Source organism: Podarcis raffonei, chromosome 3 (assembly GCF_027172205.1).
Source record: "Podarcis raffonei isolate rPodRaf1 chromosome 3, rPodRaf1.pri, whole genome shotgun sequence".
Lineage (NCBI taxonomy): Eukaryota > Metazoa > Chordata > Lepidosauria > Squamata > Lacertidae > Podarcis > Podarcis raffonei.
In genome coordinates, this window is record NC_070604.1 from 41,023,274 (window position 1) to 41,048,043 (window position 24,770).

The 24,770-nt window shown below is 42.2% G+C and overlaps 1 protein-coding gene across 9 annotated transcripts in view; it reads right to left on the reverse strand.

Moving 5' to 3' along the window:
* Positions 1-2,919: 2,919 nt before the first annotated feature.
* The window catches only part of FILIP1 (filamin A interacting protein 1), a 94,758-nt gene continuing 72,907 nt past the window's right edge, over positions 2,920-24,770 (reverse strand). For 6 of the 9 annotated variants that reach the window (XM_053381292.1, XM_053381291.1, XM_053381296.1 and 3 more), the window contains 3 exons: positions 12,664-15,469; positions 11,055-11,278; positions 2,920-4,221 (listed from right to left, as the gene is read on the reverse strand). In XM_053381292.1, the coding sequence (XP_053237267.1) occupies positions 11,072-11,278; positions 12,664-15,469 (3,013 nt within the window). In that variant the 3' untranslated portion in view covers positions 2,920-4,221; positions 11,055-11,071. Of the gene's footprint in view, positions 4,222-11,054; positions 11,279-12,663; positions 15,470-22,344; positions 22,546-22,612; positions 22,742-24,770 lie in introns of those variants that run through there. The other 3 variants (XM_053381299.1, XM_053381300.1, XM_053381297.1) reach the window with 3 other exon arrangements.

The following is a 24,770-nucleotide window of genomic DNA, read 5'->3' on the forward strand; positions in this document are numbered from 1 at the left end:
CCTTTATGCTTGACTATGTTTGTAGATTGAAATATATTACTCTAGGATTCTCTCACACCAGAATATATCCGGTACGTAAAACAACCATTTAGACACAACTCCAAATGAATCAATTTGTTAACATGCAGCCATTCAATAAAGAACAGGAAATTTTTCTACTTAAATTAGTGACTCAACATACCTATCTACTTCCTCTGTCTTGACCACCAGTCTTTCTTTTTCAACCTCGTCCATTCCCTCTAACTCCTCTCAACTCCTCTCTCTAATTCAGGGGTGGGAAACCTGTGGCATTCAGATATTGTTGGACTACAACTTCCATTACCCCTGACCATTGGCCTTCCTGGCTGGGGCTGAGGGGAGCTAGAGTCCCATAGGCCAACCCCACCCACACCCCAACCCCTCTCTCATTCTAATTTCTGTCCTCTTCCTTCTCTTAATTTACTGTGTTACAGTGAGTTTGCTTTTCTATCATGCTGAATTTTGCAGAGAGAAAGAACAAAGGTGCTTCCCACCCCAAGTCTGCTTTGTCTATTTTCATCTCCCCCACTACAGGTGAAGCACATGCAGTTTAACTGATGCAGGACAAGGAAAGCATTCCTCCTCAATTTCCTTTGTATCTTATTTCTAAAGTGGATTCAGAGGCACTTTATTGGAAATCAGTAAAGCCATAACACCAGCTTTTTTGAAAGGATGGAAAGTTACACTGGCCTTCTACATCTGATTAGAGTCTTCAACTATCTTGCGTCATACCGTATAAAATTAGGGCTGTTTCCAACGTGAGACGTGATAGATAACTCCAAGCCTCGCTCGCTGTAAGATGCTGGTCGACGTCGCCAAATAATAACCAGATAGGAATCTGTTTCACTAGCAACTCGCATAGCCTGAAGAAAAAACGCTCATCTTGGTGATGAAATAGGCATGCACGTGTCCTTGTTAAAGTGACCCTTATCAGCATCTTAGGGCACAGGTGCCTTAAGGCACACTATGGGGAGAAAGACCAGCACAGTATAGTCGCTGTCCATGGGCTAAGTTGGGATATACAGCTCAGTCCACATCCTCCCTCAGCATCATAGTTCAGGGAATGGCACTAGCTCATTGGCTCCAGGTGTAAACACACTGCTGTAAGAATATTTGTGCTTTGTTGTCTTTTCAGGAAAATATTGTGGGACAAGAAGAAGAAGACATCATTAATAAAAATCCAAAGCAACTGAATTACAGGGATGGAGGGACTATGAATGTGTGGACAAGAATAGCAGTTATTGCCTCAGCATCAAAAGATTACTGGAAAACAAAGTGTACACGCAAAGAGTTTTTTTTAATGTTTATGATTTTCAAAGGAACAGAAAATTACAAACAACTCGTTATGTACAAATCCAAACACTTCTGAAGTCTACCTGGAACCTGAAGTAGGAATTTCAAGGCAGGCAGGTTGGATTATTTATCTCACTAGGAAGTTGAATTCTACAACAAACTTGCCTGTTGTCCTCCTCCTGGCTTGTCCTTTTTCGTTAGGGGGAACTAAGTCTTCCTCGTTTCATTGGCATTTACTTTCACAGACGTTAACTACAGGGCCACTGACTTCACATATTATATATCTAAAAAATTTTTTAGGTGTACACCTAAGAATGTGAAGTGTGAATCATATTGTCACACAGCTCCTTTTCAAATGTACACTTGCTGGCAAACCTGGGTTTCCTGCTGCTTAAATATTACCTGTTGGGTACTTTGCAGAAATATCCTGGCAACGTACTTGTACCGCAATTCAATTCCATCTCTTTTTATGATCTAACGTACAGTACACCTCAGTGTCTGCCCTCATACCATTTCTCCATGTCTGGAACTTTTTGTTCATCGTGGTGAGCTCCTTTCCCTGCATTTTATAAATGAACAAAAGTCCTTTTTCGCCACAACTTCCTACTTCCTTTTTCTCCTCATGTCGTCACAGCTTCTATTCCTTGATGTCAACAGATAACCTTTCTTTACCCTCATTCGCTACTGCTTTTATCAAACTCTTTCCCTCCCCTTTTGCTTACACCCTCTCTCCCTTGTTAACACAGTGTCTAGCTCTCCATGCTGGCTGGTACCTGCTGCCCCTATCCGCAGCTTGGAGAGAACTGCGGGGAAGTCCTGCAGGGCTCCCCAAGCTGCGAATGTCTGCCCCGCGCGAGGGGTGCTCTGCTTAAGAGCGCCCCTCGCGCAGGGCAGCAGGCTGCTATCCGCAGCTTGGAGAGCCCTGCGGGGAACTCCTGCAGGGCTCCCCAAGCTGCAGGTGTCTGCCCCGCGCGAGGGGCGCTCTGCTTCAGAGCGCCCCTCGCGCCGGGCAGCAGGCTGCTGTCCGCAGCCTAGGCAGCCCTGCGGGAACTCTTCTGAAGGCTGGCGGCGGGAGAAGGGCTTTTCTTCCCACCGCCAGCCTTCAGAAGGCTGTTCTGAAGGCTGGTGGTGGGGAGAAAAGTCCTTCTCCCCCCGCCAGCCTTCAGAAGAGGTCCAGGGACAGACTGTCCCCGGACCTGGTCTGAAGGCGGTCTCCATAGGAACGCAAGACGAAAAACTCGCAAGAAGAAAAAACTTGCGGAACGAATTAATTTCGTCTTGCGAGGCACCACTGTATACCAACTGCCCTCACCTTGCTAGTGCATCTGGAGTAGCATTGATTAGCAGATAATTGAGGAATACCCCCCAGCTGTTTGTGAGTACCACATGCACCAATTCAATGTGCCTTACACTACCCAAGCTGTTCTGTTTAGAAGCCCCTAAATCACATGTCTTCTGTGCTCTGCACAGTACGGGTGCAAAATAGTATTGATACCCTTTCATATTCTTTCTATCAACACACTCCTTATTGCAGCTATATACAATTTCACATTCATTATACAGCATCATAGAAATTCTGCAAATATGGGAACAATTTGAAACCAGAACTATTTTTAGAAGTAGTTTAATAATGTAGGGTTTATATCTCGGTGGAAAGGCATGTTTAAAAATAGATCATTAAAAAAAATGCAGATACCACAGGATCTCCATGCAATTCCCACAATGTTTCACCAGTGTTGTTGACTCAGAGAAACTGTACTAATTTTGTGTTCCATCTAGAATATAGTATTGAGGTATAGAGGAGCACAGTCAAATAAGGCTAGGTTTTATGCTCCCAAATTGTGTGCTGCAAACTTGTGATTCAACTGGTGAAGCAGTTGGTAAATGATCTGCAGCCTGATACAATGCGGAGTTAGGTGTGCTTGAGCGCAATGAAATTAAAAGGCTTTGGGTGCGCAGGATTAACCGGATCAGTGTTTGGTTCGCAAGGAAACAAGCATAAAAACCAATGTGAATGATCAGTAAGTTTCAATATTAGCACCCTTTTCTAACACTAGGGTTAGAATTGGAACACCATATTACTGTTGCACACTTGTGAAAATTTATTTGTTACAGTGTAATTAAAAACGAACCTTTTTGGTACAGACATATGTAAAAGCACACAGTATATGAGCATGGCATAATAGAAATCAGCGTACAACATTTTAAAACAATTCTTCAGTCTAATACTGTTTCAAGGCTTTGGTTTGTTGGTGTTCAGTTTTGTATTAAAACCACAGCACAGTGCAAAAACAAAAACAAAAAATTACTATAATACTATCCCACAGAGCAGTCTTTAGGGCACTTAATCTCACAGTCACATTATGGCTAGGAAACGTGGCAAAGTTTTCTAAAAGGTGCCATTATTGAGGTCAAGTCAACATCTTTATAAACTCCAATAAAAAATATACAAACCGGCACTCTGAAATCTTTGACAGTGTATTCTACTACCAAATGTGCCGCAGACCACCAAAGTCAGATTTGGCAAAAAAACAAAAAACAACCACAAAATGTCTTTCATTACAAATTGTATTATAAAAATAAATTACGTAGGAAACACCAAACAAAAAGCACACATGATTCAAAGGCTTTGCAAAATTAAAGAGTAAAATTGGCACAGAAGACGTTCTTTTTCCACCTAATTTCCAAAGATCAAACATTTTTTAATGGATCTGCACACACAAAAAGCCAGATTCTGATGGAAGGAATAAAATACTTCCACAAGCAATCAGTAGGAGGGAAGATTGAATGAGGTGGCGCTTCAGCAGTGATCCAACCAAGTGATGTGGAGGAGAAGTGCAAGTATATAGGATGGAGCTTGCATGGCATCTCATCTTGAGTTCATGCGTAACTGATGGATGATGATGCTCTCTAAAGGGGAAAAGAAACATAGCAAAGCATAGGCTGTTACCAAGAGAATACATGAAAGGTCTATGAGGACCCACACTGTTAAATCTTTAATCCCATCAACAGCTTAGCTACATTACAGAAACTTCAAAGTGCCACTTCAAACCAGAAAGACAGAACAGAACTACTCATATCAAGATGGCCAAAGAAGAGATTAGAATTAGCAGTATAACTGAGGGCACTCTATCCCTATCTACAATACATTTTGGAAAGCTGTTTGCTTGCCATGCTGTTGCATGCCTCTTAAGATATCGCAAACAAATTTTGCACGATGTTCCTTGAGATCAAGGAACAGGTTTTCGCCTATGTTTGGATTCAACTGGACGCCATTTTGAATCAAGACGATGGGACTGAACCTTTCAAAACTGCATGGATTTCAACCACTAATTTCAAAGCCACACTGATTTCATTGGTTTCTTAGAATTCCTGAGCACTGCTGGGTACGAGGCTGCTTGTCATATGTAAATGGAAGGAGCATAATCCAGTCCACTCATTCTCAAGAGTATCTCTCCAGAGCACTGTACAGCTTTCCCTCCTCTCTCCACCATCTGTGCACTCAACCAGTGAGGGAGCCAATTAATATGAACTGAAGGTTCCCATATCCCCAGCCATCTGTTCCCTTTACTCAGCATAAGTTCCTCATGGTCACATGTAAATTGTATTAGGCAAAGGACAAACCTCCCATCCTTCCAATGGTCCCTTGCACCAGTTTTACCATATAGGAAATGGGGGTAGGAAGCATCTCTACTGAGACTTAACTGGGATCCTCCATATTTAGGCACCACACCTAGAGAGGATGGGATCACGTCTTTACCTTTTAAAATAATTTTTAATTCAGAAATTCATACAATTTCAGATCTTATTTACATCACAGATATAATGCCCCCTTTCTCACATTAAAGTGAAAACACTTTCTGTTGTGGACATCTTGAAAGCAGAGTTCAATCCATTAACACATCAATTTCCTTCGAAATTATTTATTGTGATGCTCAAAAATGCCAATAACTGCAATCCACACTTGAGCTTCAGAAATCATCTTTTGCCACCAGCAGGCTAATATTACTTGTAGTGGGAGTTGCATAAAAAGGAAACACTTCCTTTTCCTTAGGAAAAGAAAGACTCCTATATCTAAAAGTAGTTATTTTAAAAAAATTATCTTATGCATTCTCTTTTCCCAGTATGCTTCCACTTTGAGACCTCCTCACTTATCTTTTTAAAAGATAATGTTTTAATGCTGTATTTTAATCTTGTTTTTAAGTTGTATTCATTCAACTCATTTTTTTATTGGTTGTTAGCCGCCCTGAGCCCAGCCTTGGCTGGGGAGGGCGGGGTATAAATAAAATTATTATTATTATTATTATTATTAAGCAAACAAACCTCTGCTTCAAATACTTCCAGCACTTATTTACATATCTTTAGTTGGAAGTGTACTATGCCTATATCATAACATTTCTTTTAATTACACTTAAATGATATTTAACATGAAAGATTAGCTGTGACCAACATGAAGTCCCATTGAAATAAATGAGAACTAATATTGGGTGTAATCTTGTATCCACTTACCTGGGCGTAAGCTCCCTTAAATTCAATGGTACTTACTTCTGAGTAATGAAAACTGCATTGTCCGTCTGGTTCCAACCCATATAGTTTTCTTTTTAAAAACTGAGCAGGGACTGAGAGTTTGGTGCTTTCTGCAGTTCCAAACTGTAGTTGGTAATAGCAAATTTAAGGTTTTCCAACTTGTGTCTTTCTACAAGATAATTAGCTTTATCATGATGCTATATACAGTTTCGATTGGGGGAGGGGGTTTAGTTCTCTATATGGCAAATTTTCTTCTATATAGCTTTTTTAAAAAGCTAATTCAAATATATTAAATCATCTGTCCATTCTAGTGTAGGTCTCTCTGCATAAGAAGGGAGATATTTTATTGGATGCAAAGAAGACTATAAAAGGGATGATGGAAATTGACTGCTTCAAATCAGTGAATAAGCCAAAAACTAATTACAAGTTCTACGAGCTTTCTACAGAAAAAACTATTTAGCACCAAATATAGCCACAGAGTACGGATATTTGAACAGGCACGACAGATTCTGATCCTTAAGTACTAGGAAAGTAAGCCCCGTTAAACAGAGGAGACTTCTGAATAAACATGCAGAGTTTTGGTTCTTTAGATCAAAGTCAAGAAGCTTCATAAAACCAGACACATGTATCTGAATATTTCTCCTTTTCAGGTAGCTACATTTGATGCTAAATATCCCACTGAACAAAGGCTCTATAACCTGAAATACTCAAGGAATCAGATTACAGGGATGCATTGATAGTCCCCATTCTGCTCATTGTTTCCCCTAGTTTAATTTTGAGAACTTATTAAACTGATTTGCAAATGTATAAATTTGCAGCCATTTTTGGCTTGCATATAATCCCCAATCCTACCCTAGCTATGCTTCTTCTTATTTACTCATTTTTAAAAAAACAAGCTACCTATGTGCACAAGCCCAAACGTGTATTGGTTAAATCACAGCAACAACAGAAATAAATAAATAAACAAACAAATAAACCAATCATGGTCTTTAAAAGAATTAGCTATTCTAGAATACAATCACTAGATGGCACTACTCTAATTTAACTTAAACAGCAATTGGTCCCTAGCATGCTTGGAAATAGCCATAAAAAACCATGAAGGTTATTTACCAGGTTGCCATTACTGAGTGTTTTGAAAAAAGGAACCTACAATTTATACCCGTATTTGCTCTTTTATAAACAGATACAATAGCACACAATCGTTCAGTATCCAATTATAATAAGTAATAGCCTTGAGATCACACACAATAAGGCTCATACTGAACAGTTTACATTAGGCTTAAGTATCATTAAATCCTAGTGATTAAATTATAATTTTAAATTAGTTCTCTTTACAACTGAGATTATTGTGTGCAAAAGGCGATATCTTTGTAGGGCCCTGTGACAAAATGCATAATATTTTGGCTGCCACTCAGTTTGTTTGACTAAAATCCTTATCTGACTAGAACCTTTGTAGAGCATATCTCCCTCCACCCTTCCTGTAAATAGGTGAAATTAAATCCAAATGAACTGCTATTTGGCTTTGTAAATTGTTGACTACTACTCATTTGGAAATTTTATGTATCCCCAAAACTGAACAGAGATAAAACAGTAAGATGATTTTAAAATGAAGTCAACTTTTACAAGTGCAAACTATTCGCTCAAGCTCTTCTTAAAGATCAGTCAAGATTACGGGACTCACACTGATCTGGGAAAGAAAGAACATTTTTCCCAATGAAAATAAGCCCCAGAAGAAGATCCAGCTCCAAATGACAGCTCCAATCAAACCCAGGAACATCAGCAGCAGATAAGCAATAAAAAGCATGTAAGAGGTCTTTTTAAAATAACCCTTACTGTAGTAGCCTGTGCTACAAGCCAGTTAAAACACAGGAGCGTGTTAGTTTACAATGCAAGTGTGATGTTCTTACATTGTAATCAAAATGACCCCAAACTCTGATAATCTCAAAAGAGTACCTCAGCGGATGAGCAATGTATTTAGTCCATCACCAATACCCACACGGAGATCCTCAAGTTAATATAAGGCACTGAGAGTACTGAAGTAACAGCAATAGCTGCAAATATGATCTAGGCTACTGCAGCAGCAGCAAGCAGTTTAATTGCATCAATGGACAGTGTCCGGTGACCAAATTTCCATTTAAAGCAGTCTGATTTTGCTCAGATGGCTCTTGTACACGCGTACCAGTTTATGTAACCCTGAAAGCAGAAATAATATGCATTGTTTTGGCACCCAGTGAAATATTTAGCGACTGCATGCTCAGTTTCCTCCTCCTTATGCGGGCAGGCTTTTCTCTACATGAAATCATGCAATCTTCCCTCCTCAAAGCAGGAGAATAGCTATCTCCTATTTGCACAGCACCACCATAGGCTGTGCAGGAGCAGTGAATATAGGTGGTTAAGAAGCAAAGTCATGGGAGAATAGTGTTCAGGCTTCTCAGCCTGGCACGATCTGGTCCTTTATAATCAGCACCACTCTTTCTCTAACAGGGATGGGGAACCTGCAGACTGCCAGATATTATTGGACTACAACTCCCATCACCTCGACCGCTGGCCATGCTAGTTGGGGCTGATGGGGAGTCCAACATCATCTGGTGGGCCACAAGCTCCCTGCTCTTGCTTCATGAAAAGTCAGCTCCCACACTGTGTCAACGTGCAAGCCAGAAACAGATCCTAGGAGTGGCGACATGGATAGAAACTTTTCAAATGACTGGGTGTAGGAGGCAGGGTTTAGTCACCACCTGAATGCACTTCCTTCCTATTTCCCATGAAAGTGAATGGCTGCCATTCACTCCTATGGATAAAGAAAAGCTTTGCTTGAGCTTGACACTGGCTGGGACAGGATGTGTCATTGTAATATACAAGCCACATATACCCGACTCGTTCTAATAAGGGGCATTTTGCTGCTGATGTAGGTAAAAGCCCGTTCCTGGATCCTTTCACTCTGTCACACTTTTTCCCCCGAACCAGAAACAAACATGAAGGTGGGAGGAGAGGGGAAGATGGAGGTAGAAGTGAGTTATTCCCCCCCCTTTTTGAGGAGGAGGAGGAGGAAGGATTGCATTAATCATTTGTGCACACTTTGTCATTCCTTCCATTCATTGCATTAAGAAATTCTGGCATAAAGCAGCATTCTCTCTGCTCCTGGCTGGAGAGACAGAAAAGCAGCTGGCTCTGCCACAGCCTTACCACAGAAGGGAAAAGTGGAAAGCATTGTTAAGTCAGCTATTGTGTGCACCCGTGAGGAGGGAAGGCAGAGAAAATAGAGAGAAAACCCCCTCCAAGCTTGGCACTTGGTTGGTGCTGGCTAGGACAAGTTGTGTCATTGTAATATACAAGCCTCACATCCCTCACTCCTTCTCATAACGGGCATTTGCTATTGATGTAGGTAAAGGCTAGACGAGTAAACCAAAAAGTCAGCGAAGATCTGTGGCACCTCAAAGACAAAAAAAAAACCCCCAAACATTTATTGTGGCATAAGTTTTTTGTAGGTGAGAGCACAATTTGATGAAGTAGTGTCTGCCTGGCCCCATGAAAGTGTCCACCATGGATAAAGGTGCCTCGGGGCTGCAACAAACTAATCCAGCTGCCTACCTGGAATCTGAAATGCCAGCAAAACACTGCAGCCCATAAACACACTAGTGAAGAAGAAGAAAATTCTGTTCCACTAAATAGGGATGAGGGACCCGCAGCCTTCCAGATGTTGTCAGACTACAACTGCCATAACCTTGGCCTATTCTCCCATGCTGGTTGGGGAGTGGGGAGTTCACCAACATCTGGAGAGGAGAGCCTTGCACTGTTCTTGCACTAGAGTTGTTGTTGTTGTTTAAAAAAATCAATACTTGTGGCTCTTAGCAGACCAAGGTATAGTTAATTCCCAAACTCAGGCATTCATATTTTACTTACAGCCATTGATGGCAGTCTTCCTTTTATAGACTTCTACCTCAGACTACTTTTAAACTACACAATCTCTCTGCAGTTCAGTTTCGTCTCCTAATGGACAAATCCATTCACTCTGCTTTAAGCACTTCACCCTTTTTATTGTCACTGGTTGCACAGAGGTCCTTTTTGGTACTGTGCATACTTTTCCCCTTTCCTCCAGAATGGAGCCATTGAGGAATTTGTTGCTGAATTTCCGCAGGTCATTCAACTAGATCGTTACAAAACAAAAAGGAAGAAAAGAAAGGGGAAAGTGCAGCTTGGCAGAAGATTTTGCATGTCAAGTCACCTCTGCCAGAGGTTAAAGGTTTTGGTTGTAGCTGTTTACTTCCTTCAACAGAAATGCTCATAAACAGTTGGGATTCTAATAGACAAACACAGTTATAATGGCAGCCAGTCATATTCACACAAAATTCCACTCTCAAAGCATGCTTTCAGAAATAAAAGCAAAGCACTCCAATGCAGGCAGAAGACACACAGTTTGGCCAGATGTTCCTAAGTCCAGGTGTTGACAAGATAAATACAGGTGTGATCTTGAGGCACCAACATATTCATTGTTTTAGATATCATCTCTCTTTCTAACTAAAGTCTGCCAGCAGGACCTCTCTCTCGCTCCTGCCAACATGCTTTCATTAGGGCCATCCCAGATCAAAAGGTAGATGGCATAAATATAAGGTTGTTCACTTGCTGCAGATTTTAACCATTGGCATGAACAAGAATGATTTAATTGAGTTTGTTGAGCCTTCAGTTAGGTCCAACCTGAGTTTGGGAATAAAAAGATCTACAAGATCAAAAACCCTAATGATCTACACCTAGAATACACTCCTAACCCCTCCTGCCATGCAGGAATGATACCTGTTGTATTTAAATGAGGGACTTGTATGTTGCCTGTTGCTATCCCAGAACAGTTCGAACTAGATAGATGCGGCTTTGAAAAGGAGCAGCAGTAAAGTGCTCAACTTTACTGGCAAACTACTGACTAAAATGATCATGCGCAGCAAAGTAAGGGGGACAAGGTCAGCTGCTTGAAAGAGGTAAATCTAAACAGCAGCCCCATTTTAGAACTTGCTGAACTAGACCATTTTTTAAAAAAGAAAGGGGTTTTTCTTTTTTTACTCAGCAGAGAGGAAAGGAAGAAGGGATTATTACATTCAATAGGTAAGACATGCATGCATTAGTAGAAGTGACAGCTTCAGCAGACTTAATTAGTATGTGCAAACACTAACAACTAAACAGGACAGGGGGCTTATTTCCATGGTAGCAGTAAAACCTGCAGAACATACCCCCTTAGCCACTGCCCTCAGCCCTTCCCCCCACCAAGGGAGGCAGAGCTACTGGCTGAAGACTTCTTCAGTTCTATTTTCATAGACTGAGTCTCGGCTCGAGGCTCGAATTTGGTCTGATTTCCTGATCCTGGGGCTGTCACTACTGGCTTCCCGGCTTTCATACCTTTAGATACAGGGATTCGGGTGGGTGTAGGTCTCTGGGATAACCCATCCTGTCCCGTCTGCAAGACAAGGAAGAAAAAACATAGCAGTGGAATAAAGACAGATTTTGGTCAAGTTTCCTGTTTGTGCCCCTGGTGTCATCTGAGATGCCTTCTGTGAGGAAAAGGAGAGAACAGTACAGTAATCCTCCTAGTATCTCTTTTTCAAAAAATAAATATAATTTTTATTAAGTTTTCTATATTTCATTACATATTAAAAAAAATTAAAATCCATAACTTAAAGCATTGCTTAAATAAAGCATCAACTTCCTTCCCTCCCTCTGACAGACTTCCACACACCATTACCAATTTCTTCGCATACCTATATCCACTTTTTTACCCTATATCAATCTTTTAGCAATCACCTTCTTATATGTAAATCAGCTCCTTAAATTCCCATTGCCAAACATTTCAACTCAAACCTACAAGTGTTTTCAACTGTTTACAGTTTTCTTTCATATAAAGTAAAAATTTGCCCCAGTCTTTTTATAATCCTCCTAGTATCTAAGTGCTCGAAGGACAGGAAGAAACATGTGGACTCACCACCCACCGTCAGGGCTGGAGTCAGATGCACGTCAGCATGAAGAAGCAGAGTGAGTTGCCAGAGTGTTAACTCTTTATTCAAGGAAATGGCATACAACTCAGCAACCCTTGCCCCTACAGAGCAGTTGCCAGGACTGAAGGTCCCTGCCATCCACCCTTTCTATGGCTCCTCCTCTCCCAGATGTTTCCCAAGGAGTCTCAGAATAGGCAACAGGGTGGGTGGGTGTGTATGTGTGTGAAGATTAGAGTTTTAAAGGGATATATGCTAAGTGCTATGCCCTAAAAAGCAAACATAGGAAATCTCAGGCCCATCAGTTCTTTTTATATAGCCCCACAGTGCTTCCCCTAAGGCAGGTATCCCCAAATTCAGCCCTCCAGCTGTTTTGGGACTACAACTCCCATCATCCCTAGCTAACAGGACCAGTGATCAGGGATGATGAGAATTGTAGTCCCAAAACAGCCGGAGGGCTGAGTTTGGGGATGCCTGCCCTAAGACATCCCTTTCCCCACCCCATTCTTTAGGAGCTTGTGCCCCCATGACTTTTCCCAAAGGGAATTTGGCCCTTAGGGAGGAGAAAGATTCTCCAACCCTGCCCAAAACACTCAACAAAGGTACTTCTAATCTCTCCCTCTGGCATAAAAAAGAGGAGGTGAAGGAGGAGAGTGACGTCAAGATTTGCTGCAGCCATTCATTAAAAAAAGCAACAGCGGTTTTCCATGTCATCTTGAGTGAGGCCACCAAATTCCTAAGCCAAGTTGAGGATGAGCCCAGATCTCTTTGATCCAAGCCCAACTCTCAAAAATCATATTTCCCCCTACCATATTGCATGCAAACATGTTCCACAAGATTCCCTATTGCTTACCATGGATTGTGTTCCTCGTGTGGATGACGTAGTAACTGGAGTTATAGTGATGGTACTTGTCACTTTGCTTGCTCCAGGCCTTGAGGATATGTTATTCCTGGGGGAACGGAGGACAGTCCCAGTCATCACCTCCTTCTCGGCTGCTACATTCATGGGCCTGACCGTTATCACAGGGCTTGCTCCTTCTTGAGAAGTGCCAGGTGAGCGTTTAAACTGAGACCCTAAGTGGATGTGAATTTTGTTGTCCTCAGTCGTTATAATGTTCGTGTTGGCATTGTACTTTCGGACGGGAGTTGGGACAGTTTGTTTTTCTGGCGTCACTCTAAACACAGCCCTCCCCATGGTCATGTCCTGCGTTTCTGGAGACATGGTAATGTCTGCAGGTGCTGCCGAGGTAGACACTGTCATTATCTGAATTGGTGATACGGGTCTTTCCATGAATGGAGACTTTGGGCTCTCGGAAGATTTCTCTCTGGAGAAAGTAGTTATAGTTACTGGAGACATGGCTCGCTCTGGGCCCGCTGGGCTCTCACCCCCTTTTCCTTTTTGGGACATGATGTTAGGAGAGGGAATGATGGTAATCCGTGGTTTCTGATTCCCCAAGGTTGGGATAACGGTGGTGCTGGAGAAGAAATCTTCAGCTGTTGGACTAGTAATCTCCAGAGTAGCTGTGCTGTTCTCGTGATCTGGAGTTACCCGAATGTGGAGAGGCTGCCCTTGCTTTGGAGAAAGGACAACCTCCCCAGGACGCTCTGGACTGGTTTGTATTCTGGCTCCTTTTTCTGGAGTCACCTGAGAGTCATTTTCTCTTTTTTTCATCCATGGGATCCAGGATTTTCTCATGGTAAGGTCATTTGCCGCAGGAGGATATCTGTCAAGCACAGATGACCTCTCGCTGGGCTTTTTGAGCCCAACCTGTCGAAGATTGCTCATAATGTGGTTCTCCTCCTGGAAGGATTTCCTTATGAACACAGCGGGTGTCTCCTCTTCTGCTGTCTCGCTGTTTACTGCATCAGTTTGTACTCCGGTGGATGTAACAGGCACATCTACCATCCTTCTCCCATTCATACTGGGTCTCAGGGCACGGCTGTAGCGTTTAGACAGCTCAAGCTCTTTCGTCAGATTCAGCACCTCCTGGCCCATGGCTTTGTTCTTATTTTCTTCTTCCAGAAACCTTTGCTGAAGGACTGAGTAATCCACTTGGAGCTGAGAAAGCTGGTCTTCTTTGTTCATCAGCTCATGAATTTTCTCTTTGAGAGCCTGCACTTCTGCTTTTAAGTCTCTGCTTTTCGCCTCTTCCAGTCGAAACCTTTGCCTCAGCTCTGCCTCCTGGGTCACTGCCTCTCCCTTCTCTATTGCTTTGTTTTTTGCAATCTGGAGCTTCATTTCTTCCAGCTGCTGAGAAAGACAGTTAGCTTTATCCTGCTCAGTCCTAAATTTTTGCTCCAGCTGATCATATTCATCCTCCGTCTTCATCAAGTCTCCTTCAACAACTTCCAATTGCTTGAGACGCTTCTTCAGTCTTTCAATTTCAACTGTTAGCTCTTTAATTTTGTTGTCCTCTTGTCCAGAAAGCCCAGTCCCTTTTTTAACGCGGCCTCTGGCTATTTCCCTTTCTACCTCCTCTATGCCATCAATCCTTTTCTTCAGCAGATCCACTTTGCAGTTCAGCTCAGCGGACTTTTCTTCCTCGCTCTTCAGCTTGCCAATTAACTCATCCCTTTCCTTTGTCAAGCTGGACACTTTCTCCTCCATTTCAGATTTCAACTTCAACAGTTTTTTGCTCTCATCTATTAGTTTCTCAGTCACTTCCATAACTTTGCCTTGCTCCACCTTGAAGTTCTTATTCAAGCTTTCAACTTTTCTCTCTTCCTGCTTTATCTTATCCACCATGTTCTTTCTCTCATCAACCAGCATGACAGTAAAAGACTTCAGCTTTGTCAGGTCATCTTTCAAGTTTAATTCAGCTTTCTCCAACTTACTCTCTGAAGACTCAAGATCCTTCACTCGCGTCTTCACCACTTCCAACTCATTGATCAAGTCTTTGGTTAAGTTCTTTTCTTTCTCCAGGTTCAAACGCAGGTGAGTGCATTCGGATTTGCTTTTGTTGAAAGCCTCCTCCAACCTTTCCAGTTCAGACATTCTCTTCTGCAGTTTCTCCACCTCAAGCCTCAGTTCTTTGCTGTGATGCTCCTCTTCTTGTAGTTTCTTTTTAAGCTCCTTACACTGAGATTCAGTCTTTGTGATCTCCTCGTCTTTGCCTTCCATCTCAAGCACCCGCTTGCGGAGGTTTTCCACCTCAGCCATCAAGCTGGAGTTCCCGCATTCCCCTTTGGCTATTTTGTCTCTCAGTTCCCGAAGCTCTTCTTCAGTCTTCTGAAGGTTTTTGTTGGTTTCTTCCAGCTCCTCAATTCTCCGGGTTAAACCAGCCAGTTTCAGCCTGAGCTGTTTATTGTGCGACTCTTGGCTAGCCAGTTTGGCAGTCATCTCCTCATGCTCTTGGGAAAAGGAGGATGTCTTGTGTTCAAGTTCTGCCTCTAGCTTCATTAGCTTCTGCCCATCCTCTTTTCCTTTGGTACCCAGAATCTTAAGTTTCTCCTCTTCTTCCCTTAGTTTTTGAGTTAGATCTTGTATTTTCTGGGTTTGCTGATCCAGTTGCTCAATGTGCATCTGTCTTTCATCCACAAGCATGAGTGCAAATGACTTGAGTTTGACCAATTCTTCTCTTAGCTTGTTGAGCCTTTTTGCATGCTCTTTTTCCTTTCGGGCTTGGTAGATCTTCTCCTGTTCAAGAAGCTTCTTTAATCTGAGGAAGGGGAAAACAAACAGTGTTATAAGCTTCTTTTAAAAAGAACACAATAATAATTCCTACTACCTAAACTATGCATATCTCTAAGCAAGGGGGGGTACATGTAGGGCTTCAGATGTTGCTGGATTCCAACTTCCATTAGCTTCAGGCAGCATGATCAATGGCCAGGGATGATGGGAGTTGAAGTCAAGCAACAATTGGATGGCTACAGGTTCCCCATCCCTACAAGTTCCACATCCCTTCTCTAGGTGCTTGTACATATGAGTACACCCAAAATTGCCAAAATGTGCAGCATGCTATTCCTTTAAGGGGTGAGTACATTAAGGGTTCTTTTAAAAGTACATTCCTTGGGAGCTGTTGTGCATAATGTTGCACAACTTTTAACAAGAAAGGGCAGGAAGGAAATTCTCCTTTTGATCCTCTCTTTCCCCAGCCACCAGATTTTTTTCACCAGAAAATTTCTCAGCTAATGTACATACTGTCATTGAAACATGTACTACCTTCCCTATAAGGAAAAGGTAAAGGGACCCCTGACCATTCGGTCCAGTAGTGGCCGACTCTGGGGTTGTGGCGCTCATCTCGCTTTATTGGCCAAGGGAGCCGGTGTACAGCTTCCGGGTGATGTGGCCAGCATGACTAAGCCACTTCTGGCGAACCAGAGCAGCGCACGGAAACGCCGTTTACCTTCCCGCCGGAGCGGTACCTATTTATCTACTTGCACTTTGACGTGCTTTCGAACTGCTAGGTGGGCAGGAGCAGGAACTGAGCAATGGGAGCTCACCCCATCGCGGGGATTCGAACCGCCAACCTTCCAATCAGCAAGTCCTAGGCTCTGTGGTTTAACCCACAGCACCACCCGGGTCCCAGGGACCTTCCCTATAGATGGTATTTATCAGTATATATGTAAGTCGTTGGTCTAGTCCAACCAGGATCCTCTTCTGTTCTAATGTTATCCAATGCTTGGGTATAAGAGAAATAAAATCTCTTATGGATCACACCAAAGGTTTACATTTACCCTTTTCCATCACTGTAAAGTTGAAACATTTTTTATGCCTCTCTGCCTCTTTAGAGACATCTTGTACCAATGATTACATGACTACACATCTGATGCCTGGTCTTCTATGTATTGAAAGCCAAGGCTTAAACTACAAAAAAACTGGGTTTGGTTAGAGTTCATGTTCATTAGCAGGGAGTATATATAAATAAAAACTCTGGCTTAGTTGCAGTTCAGACACTAACGTGGATCAGTAACTTCAAACCCAAATAATACAAATTATTATCTCACACTTACTATTGCAGTGTATCGATTCAAAGATACTTTACTAAATAATTTTTTAAAATAAAAAAATTCTAATATGCCGTTTGCCGAAACTTCATCTAGAACCATAAGTTGTATTTGCTCACTACAACAGAATGAATTTCAGTCCCCAAATGTTCTTTCCACATTGATGAGCATAGTAGGAACAGTGGACAGAGGCTTAGCTCATCCCGCTCCCTGCCCCCCAGCTGTAAGAAACAGAGAAAGTATAATCCCATTATACAAATCTGTGCCCAGATTTAGAATACTGTGTGCAATTCTGGTTACCCAAACAGAATGCCGTAGAGCTGGAAAAGGCACAGAAAAGCAACTACAATGGTCAAAAGCTTGGAACAGTTTCCTTGGAAAGGCTCAAGAACATGGAGCTTCAGAGAGTGTGTGCTAAGAGGGAACATCACAGAGATTTATAAAAGTATGCATGATTAGAACAGGAATGGGAACCTGTGGATCCCAGGGGTTGCTGGACTACAACTCCCATTATCTGTCACTACTACTGGTCATGTAGGCTGGGGCTGATGGGAGCCCGAGTCCAACATCATCTGAAGGGCCATCTCATGGACGTTCCCCATCCCTGAACTAGGAAGAGCACATTTAGAGATGTTTGTGCAGCTGACAAACCATTGGGTTATTCCTCCTGGTGACCCTTAGCCAGTCATGGCAGGGAGGAGAAATGGCCAATCAGGAGAGAGTGAGAATGGTAAAGGGATAATTTGACGGTTTAACCAGCAGAAAAGGGCATGGCAACGGAAGCAGCTTGTGGTGCATAGGGGTTTATCAGGAAGGATAAACCTGATTAATTTCCTCAGGGGAAGGGGGGGCCTTACAAAGAGGCTAGAGGTGTTTTACAGGCAGAGTAAAAGCAGATAGCCATTCTGGGATGAAATAGATTTCATAGAAGCAGCTCTCTTGCTAGGATTTTTTTTTAAAAAAATATTGTTTAAACCTGAAACAGTGTTTCTGACAGAAAACAAGTACTGTGCCTTTAATAGTGAAACTATCAAGCTTTATCTTCCATTGAGTGTTTGTTCATAAAAATATAGTTTTCGTTTCCATTGTGCCCCAGCTTTAATTTATGCCCAGTAAACTGTCACGGGAACCCCAATATTGATAGATCTTGCTGCATATTTATATTATATGCTACCACATATTGAGAATTTCTGAATTCTCAGTTGTTAATAGACATGGAGTGACCGAGGTTAAAAAACAGACTCTGTCACCTTGCCCTGCTCCCATCTTCCCTGAGGTAGTTTGTCACAATCTGTTCTCCTACCTGAGACTCAAGAGACATGCTATGGGGGTGACTGGCAGTAGGTTCAGGAAGCACATCATTATTTTGAAGAAGCAGAATAAGTGCCATTAGTAACAACCTTAAATGGGGTTTTAAGAGGGTTAGGCAAATTCATGAAGGATGTCTTCAATTTCACATGCAGCATTGGCACATCAGGTATCTCTGGCCCAGGATAATGTTGCACTGGCTTGCTAATGCTGTTCAATGGCTGAGAGCATAGCTTAAAGTAGAAGTCAGTGTATCAAATCCACATAGGCCAGTTATTTGTGCCATGGTCATATTGTGACCTTGTGACAGTGGCAAAGACTGTCTAGGGAGGTAGAATGCTCTCCTTCACTGAAGGTATTAAGCTGAGATCAGCACCAGTTAGTGGAGTGAGGCAGGGAGTGTAGCGTTGCTCACTTGCCTTCCAAACACTGAGCATCACTGCTAGTTCCTGAGACAGAGAGAGTACGGTGCAACTCAGTGGTGAAGCAAATCTGGCCCTCCTGCCATCACACCTGCCTCACACTGAACGCAACCTTTCTCAAGAACCACCAGGAATGCTCAGTGTTCAGAAGGCCAGTGACAAACACCACCCTACTAGCAACTACTGGTTCAGACTAAATTATTTGTAAGCCTGGCTTGAACAAAGTGTTCCTTGCTTCTGGAATTCTAACGCTCTGAGGTTATCTCAAGCTCAAAGTCTCAACTAGCCAGACCTTGTCATTTAATTAGAAGAATATAAAAAATGAAAACAGTCACACTTAATTTGGAATATTCAGAAATTTCCAGATTAGCCCAGAGTTTATTGCTTCTCTGAAATGAACTATAGATTGATATTTCTCCAGATATCTGAGATCCTTTTACCATTCTATTGAGGTGATCAAGAGTAAGGGTTCTGAAAAGGAGAACCCAAACGTAGAGCAATATTTTCACTAGTATAAACCTATATTATTGCAGGAAGAGAACAGTATCAGTGCTATTATTACTGTTCCGCTTGTATTAACTGCCATCAGTGGGTACGTCATTGCAGACTTTAGAACATTCCAGATTCAATGAAGTTTTCTCCTTAAACAGCCAACTTTACTACTCTTTAGAGTAGAAGCACATACTTCTCTATAAAGCTATTTAAAGTTCAAGTTCACATAATATTTTCATGTTTCCTCTTACCAGAAATATTTAAAGAAATTTCCAGAAAGTAATAAGATGTTTTTATAACTCTGCTTTTACAACCTACAAACCAAGCAGTCATGGATTAAATAATAATAATAATTGACACATATCTAAAGCATGTGTAAAACTATTGCCTAAAGAATCACTGAGGAAACTGTTCAGCCTGTCCCCTTATTAGGGATTACACAAAACAATTCAGGTTACTATGAATTTTCAGACATGGAAAGCACTTTCATGGAGGATAAGTGTGCAAAACCCAAAATAATCTACTTCTGGACTGTATGTATTTTCTTACAATGAAGTAAGGAACTCCTAGCTGCACAAGCACCCACCCTCTGGGTCCCCTCCTAAGCAACAGCTGCTCCCCAATGAACAGCTGAGAGGAGAAAGGGCTCTGATGTTGTGAAAAGTGTTCAATTGCAGCTCTTTCTCTGCAATTATCTGCTACAAGGAGATGAAAGCAGAGGGAAAAGTGTCTGTGCACAGAGAGATTGGATTTCCTGCAGATATGCAAAAAGCCATCCATGCATTTTTGCAACTGAATGCCTGCAAGTTTGGGGGCTGCAGTTGGATTTTGAAGATGGAGGCACTGAATAGCAATGTGGCATAGCTTGCAATACAGCTGTGGTTTGGCATTATTTGCATTCTTCTGTTGGGATTTCAGAGGTTTTTTTTGGCTTTTTCTTTGCCCAGACAAGGCAGTTCTATTGAAGAGCACTCTTATCAAATAATTAATTAATTAATTTTAAAAACTTCTCTCTCTTTTTTCTTTTCCCAAAAAGTCAATAGAGAAAATGAAAGATTAACACTGAGTAGAGTTTCCTCTTGGGAATCTGTTGTGAGGGGTTGTGGTGGATCTAGCTCGCTCACTACTGGATACAGCCTCCAACAACTTTCAGAGTGATAATGCAGCCCTCACCTTGTCCCATATGGAAGAGCTCTCCATTTAAGAAAAACATGATGGCCCTCAACTCAGCCTCAGTAAACTTCCTCAGGGAGCTATCCAGCATTTGCTCTTAAGAGCTGTCTTGCTGAATGTAAATATATTTCAACAGCTTATTGTGAAATGCACAACAAACTCTGGTTGTGTCCTAGTCGCCTCTTGTTTCTGTGCAAAAGCTATCATATTTAGTAGCTGTGCATCATCAGCATCATCTGTTACTTCAAGAGCTTTTAAGCAGTTGACCGTAAATAGGAATTCACAATCCTTGCTCATATGCTTATAATCTATGAAAAGGTTCAGGCCCACATTGTGTTTTTACAAAGGTGTACATTTCTTCTCCCCACGCAAGGATAGTATGGATTCCCTGAAAAACCACAATCTGGGATGAGGGCTCCACAAGAAAACAAGGGCTTGCATGACCTGCACACATGACTATGTGAACAAGTTACTTCTGACACCATATGTAGGGGGGAACTCCAGTGCTCCGATCCAGCCATCGTCACACTTTAAATAAGATAATGTTTGCATGACTATCTGTACCATAATGTGGACAGAGCTGAGCATCCAACTGAAAGCAGCCTGGTGTGGATAGACTGCATCCATACGAAGACAAATGCACATTCTAACATGCATGAGACCTTTGAGGAGACATGTTTGAGACTGCACTGCAAGTAAATGAAATGCACATAAGTATGAGAAATGGCAATGGTGGGAAACCTGTGGCCCTCCAGATAGCGATGAACTTCAGCTGCCATCCTCTCTGGCCATTGGCTATTCTAGCTGGGGCTGATGGAAGCTGTAGCCCAAAAACAAGGCTAAGGCATGCTGTTTAGCCCTCAACCTGAGCCCCCAGTAATCTATAACATGGAAATAATCGTATTGCCCTAACTTATGTAGTTGCTGTAAAGATTAAGATCCTGTGACATCCTGTGACGCAGGACATGCTACCACTATCATGTGTGTGTGTGCATGTGTGCGTGTGTCTCTACACACACACACACACGTGCGCACGCTGGGTAAGCAGGCATGATCTGCCCAATTCACCACTCAGGTTTTTTGACTGGTCAGATAAAGAAGGTAGCATTGAAAATAACCTTGTTTGTTAAAGTCTAAACCACAGAGCCTAGGGCTTGCTGATTGGAAGGTCGCGTTTCGAATCCCCGTGATGGGATGAGCTCCTGTTGTTTGGTCCTAGCTCCTGCCCACCTAGGAGTTCAGAAGCACGTCAAAGTGCAAGCAGATAAATAGGTACCACTCCGGTGGGAAGGTAAACGCCATTTCCGTGTGCTGCTCTGATTCGCCAGAAGTGGCCTAGTCATGCTGGCCACATGACCCGGAAGCTGTCTGTGGACAAACACCGGCTCCCTCGGCCGGTAAGGCGAGATGAGCACTGCAACCCCAGAGTCTTCTGCGACTGGACTTAACGGTCAGGGGACCCTTTACCTTTACTTATATGTCACCTTTCTTCCATTAATAAACTCAAGGTGCAATAATGAGGTTCCAAGGTGGACTCCGATCCAGGCTATTGACCTTTTTAAGGTGGCTGCCACCACGTGCTTTCAGAACATGCCTTGGGATTTGCCCTATTAAAAATTATGCCAAAGAAATAAACAATTCCAGTTCACTGGAACTAGAAAATCATTTTACAAAGTAGTTAAAGATTAATCCAGCATGAACACCAACTGCTTTTGTTGAATACAGTGCAAGACAAATTCCCCCTGTTTTAGAGCAGTGGGATATCTCACTTGTTTCAAATGCCCTGAAGGCTTTCCCAACACACTGTTTTGTAGCAATCACATTAACAGCACAAGCCTACTCGGAAGTAAGACCCACTGAGCTCAGTGAGTCCTACTCCGAGGTAAGTAAGCACAGGATTACAACCTAAAGAGTACTCACAACACAGAATGCTTATAGGACCAAACAATTCAATGTCTTGGTTACATAATAAGAAATTATCAGTACAGAGTTCAGCAAAAAAAGATCTATGCCAATGTGAAGCAAAAGATTTAAAGCTCTGCCAAGGCTGTATTTGGTCTAGGTTATCCTTCCCTTAAGAACTTGTGAATTGTCTTCTGCACAATGAAATGAAAACCGAACCACAAAGTAACTCCAAGGAAAGATTCAGTTTCATAGCATCTCTCTATTTACAAGGTCAGAACATGCCATACCTTGAAAGCCAGGCTATGTTTTGATGCAAGGTAGAGCTTTCCCTCCCCAAGTCAGTCAACAGGGAGAACCGAGCTGTTCTAGTTTTAAAAGCTGCAGTTAATTTGCCGCTGCAACGAAGCACATGTCTGTACTTCCCTGTTACATGCAACAGGCTCTTCGCAGAGTGTTCTTGCCAAGCAAATCCATTAGCGCAAGTACTGAAAAATGTGCATACACAAGAAGCAACATTTTGGAAACAAACAAAACAGCAGAGTGTGGTTTTCTTACCTTCTCCTAATGAGGAGCACTTTCGATTCCCCCTCCCTGCCTCTCTTTGCAAGAGTTTGCTAGTCTGCAGGCCCTGCTTAGCCCCTGCTCTACAGGGAATTAGCCATCACATTCCAGCCATGTCATCAGAACAATGAAAGGTGAATGTTGTGCAAAACAGCTTGGGACCACTCACTGATGATGTCATCCTTCCCTTATATGGTTCATTATTGTGCAGATTTAACTTTGGGCAGTGAGGGGGGGTGGAGCCTCACTACTTCAGAAAGCAAAGGAAAACAGTGGCTAGAGAAAGGCTTGGGGGGAAGTAGGGGGGAAGGTAGCTAGGTACAATAGAAGTGTATTCTCATCCTCCCCCCTTAAATTCCCCCCCCTTCCAAACTAATTGAACTCCAGCCAGTTCCATTCAAACATGTGTTCAAGCTGCAATTGCAATCCTTTCAGAATCAGCCTAAGGAGCTGAAATCACACAGCATGAAAGTAAAGTAAAACCATTATTTATATATTATGGATTCCCATCCTAAATGCAGCACAAAGGACAATGGAAGCTGAAATGACCCCCTCCACCTAAAAATTACAGGAAGGGTATGCTCTCTTCTAGAGACTGTTTATTATAGTTGCTATACATCTCCTAAATAGACACTAGGTTAACAATCTTAGGAATTTACATGCCCAAAGTCTGCTTGTAACTCAGGAAAAAAACTGGGTTGCAATTTTAAAAAAACAACACTGAAAATCCAGTCTACAATTGTTGTGTATTTAAGAGACAGCTGTGACATAATGCTTGAGGGTATGAGATTGCTGTTGGACTAACAGCATCACTCTACAAACAAGTCCTGATTTATATAGAATCAGCCACTTTATGAGTCTCCAGGGGGTCATCCTACGGCAGCTAAATCTGGGTTACACTGTCATTGAATTAAATGCCATTGGTGTACATTCACATGACCAGTGAAGAAAGACATGGTGATATGCATTTTCCCCAAGCTAGGCTGAAGGTGGGTATGCTACCTTTCTGGAAGTTTGGTAGCATCATCTGAAATCAAACTTTTCCACACACCCTTATTTATAACAGTTGCAATTTAGAAGATGAATCAGGCCAGCTCTTCCCCCCATCAATGCATCTTTATGCTAGCAAAAACTTCACAGAATCATAGAGTTGGAAGGGACCACAAGGGACATCTAGTCCAACTCCCTACAATGCAGGAATATTTTGCCCAACATGGGATTCAAACCCACAACCTCGAGACCAAGAGTCCTGTGCTCTACTAAGTGAGTTATCAGTTTTCATCTGTTTAATTTCCGCCAGAGGTATTTTTCTTGACAGATTTGATTCTTTATTTCCCCCCTACCTTCCTGTGAGAACGCTAAGCAGATTGCAGTAGTAAAAACAAATCACAAATTACTGTATAAACAATAATTAAATAATTAGGAACTAGATCAGTAGCAACCAAACACCTATTTATCCACCTAAGCTGTATTTCATGCTGCTCAAAAGCTCAGACTTGGTTGGCGAAACCCCAAGGACTTACTACTGCAACACTTAGGGCTTGTCCCCACTTCCACTTGTCCCATGACTAGAAGGAGTGAATCCAAGCAGTTTTCCTCTTGACCCACTCCTTTCCCAGGGAAAACCCATTCTTCAATGCTAAATTAGAGCAAATGTCAGTCTGGAAGATTGCTGTTTGCTCCGACTGAGCGCTAAAAAGTGGTTTTGTAATTCCCAGTTCTGCCAACTCTCAGCACCCTTAACCAACTACAGTTCCCATGATTCTTTGAGGGAAACCATGACTGTTGAAGTAGCATCCGAGTACTTCAAATGCATGGTGTGGCTGTGATCTTGATAAGATCTTTTCAACTGTGTTTGACTGAAGCCAGGTGTTTTAGATCCACCCTCTCCATAAAACTACCTTGGTATCATAAATGCCGTATGTTGCATTGTGCCTTATGGTCTGCATTAATTAAATGAGATGACGGCCACCAGTTTTGGGTTCCATACTCAGAAGCAGTAGCTTCTTCTTGCAACCATGCTGCTTAAGTTCCAGGAATCAGCCCCCTTTTAAACATAGATTTCAGGACTGTGCTTTTGCATCAATTAAACCCTGCTTTGGCTTCTCTTTTCATGCTTCTTATCTCATGCAATGGAACTCATGCAATGTAG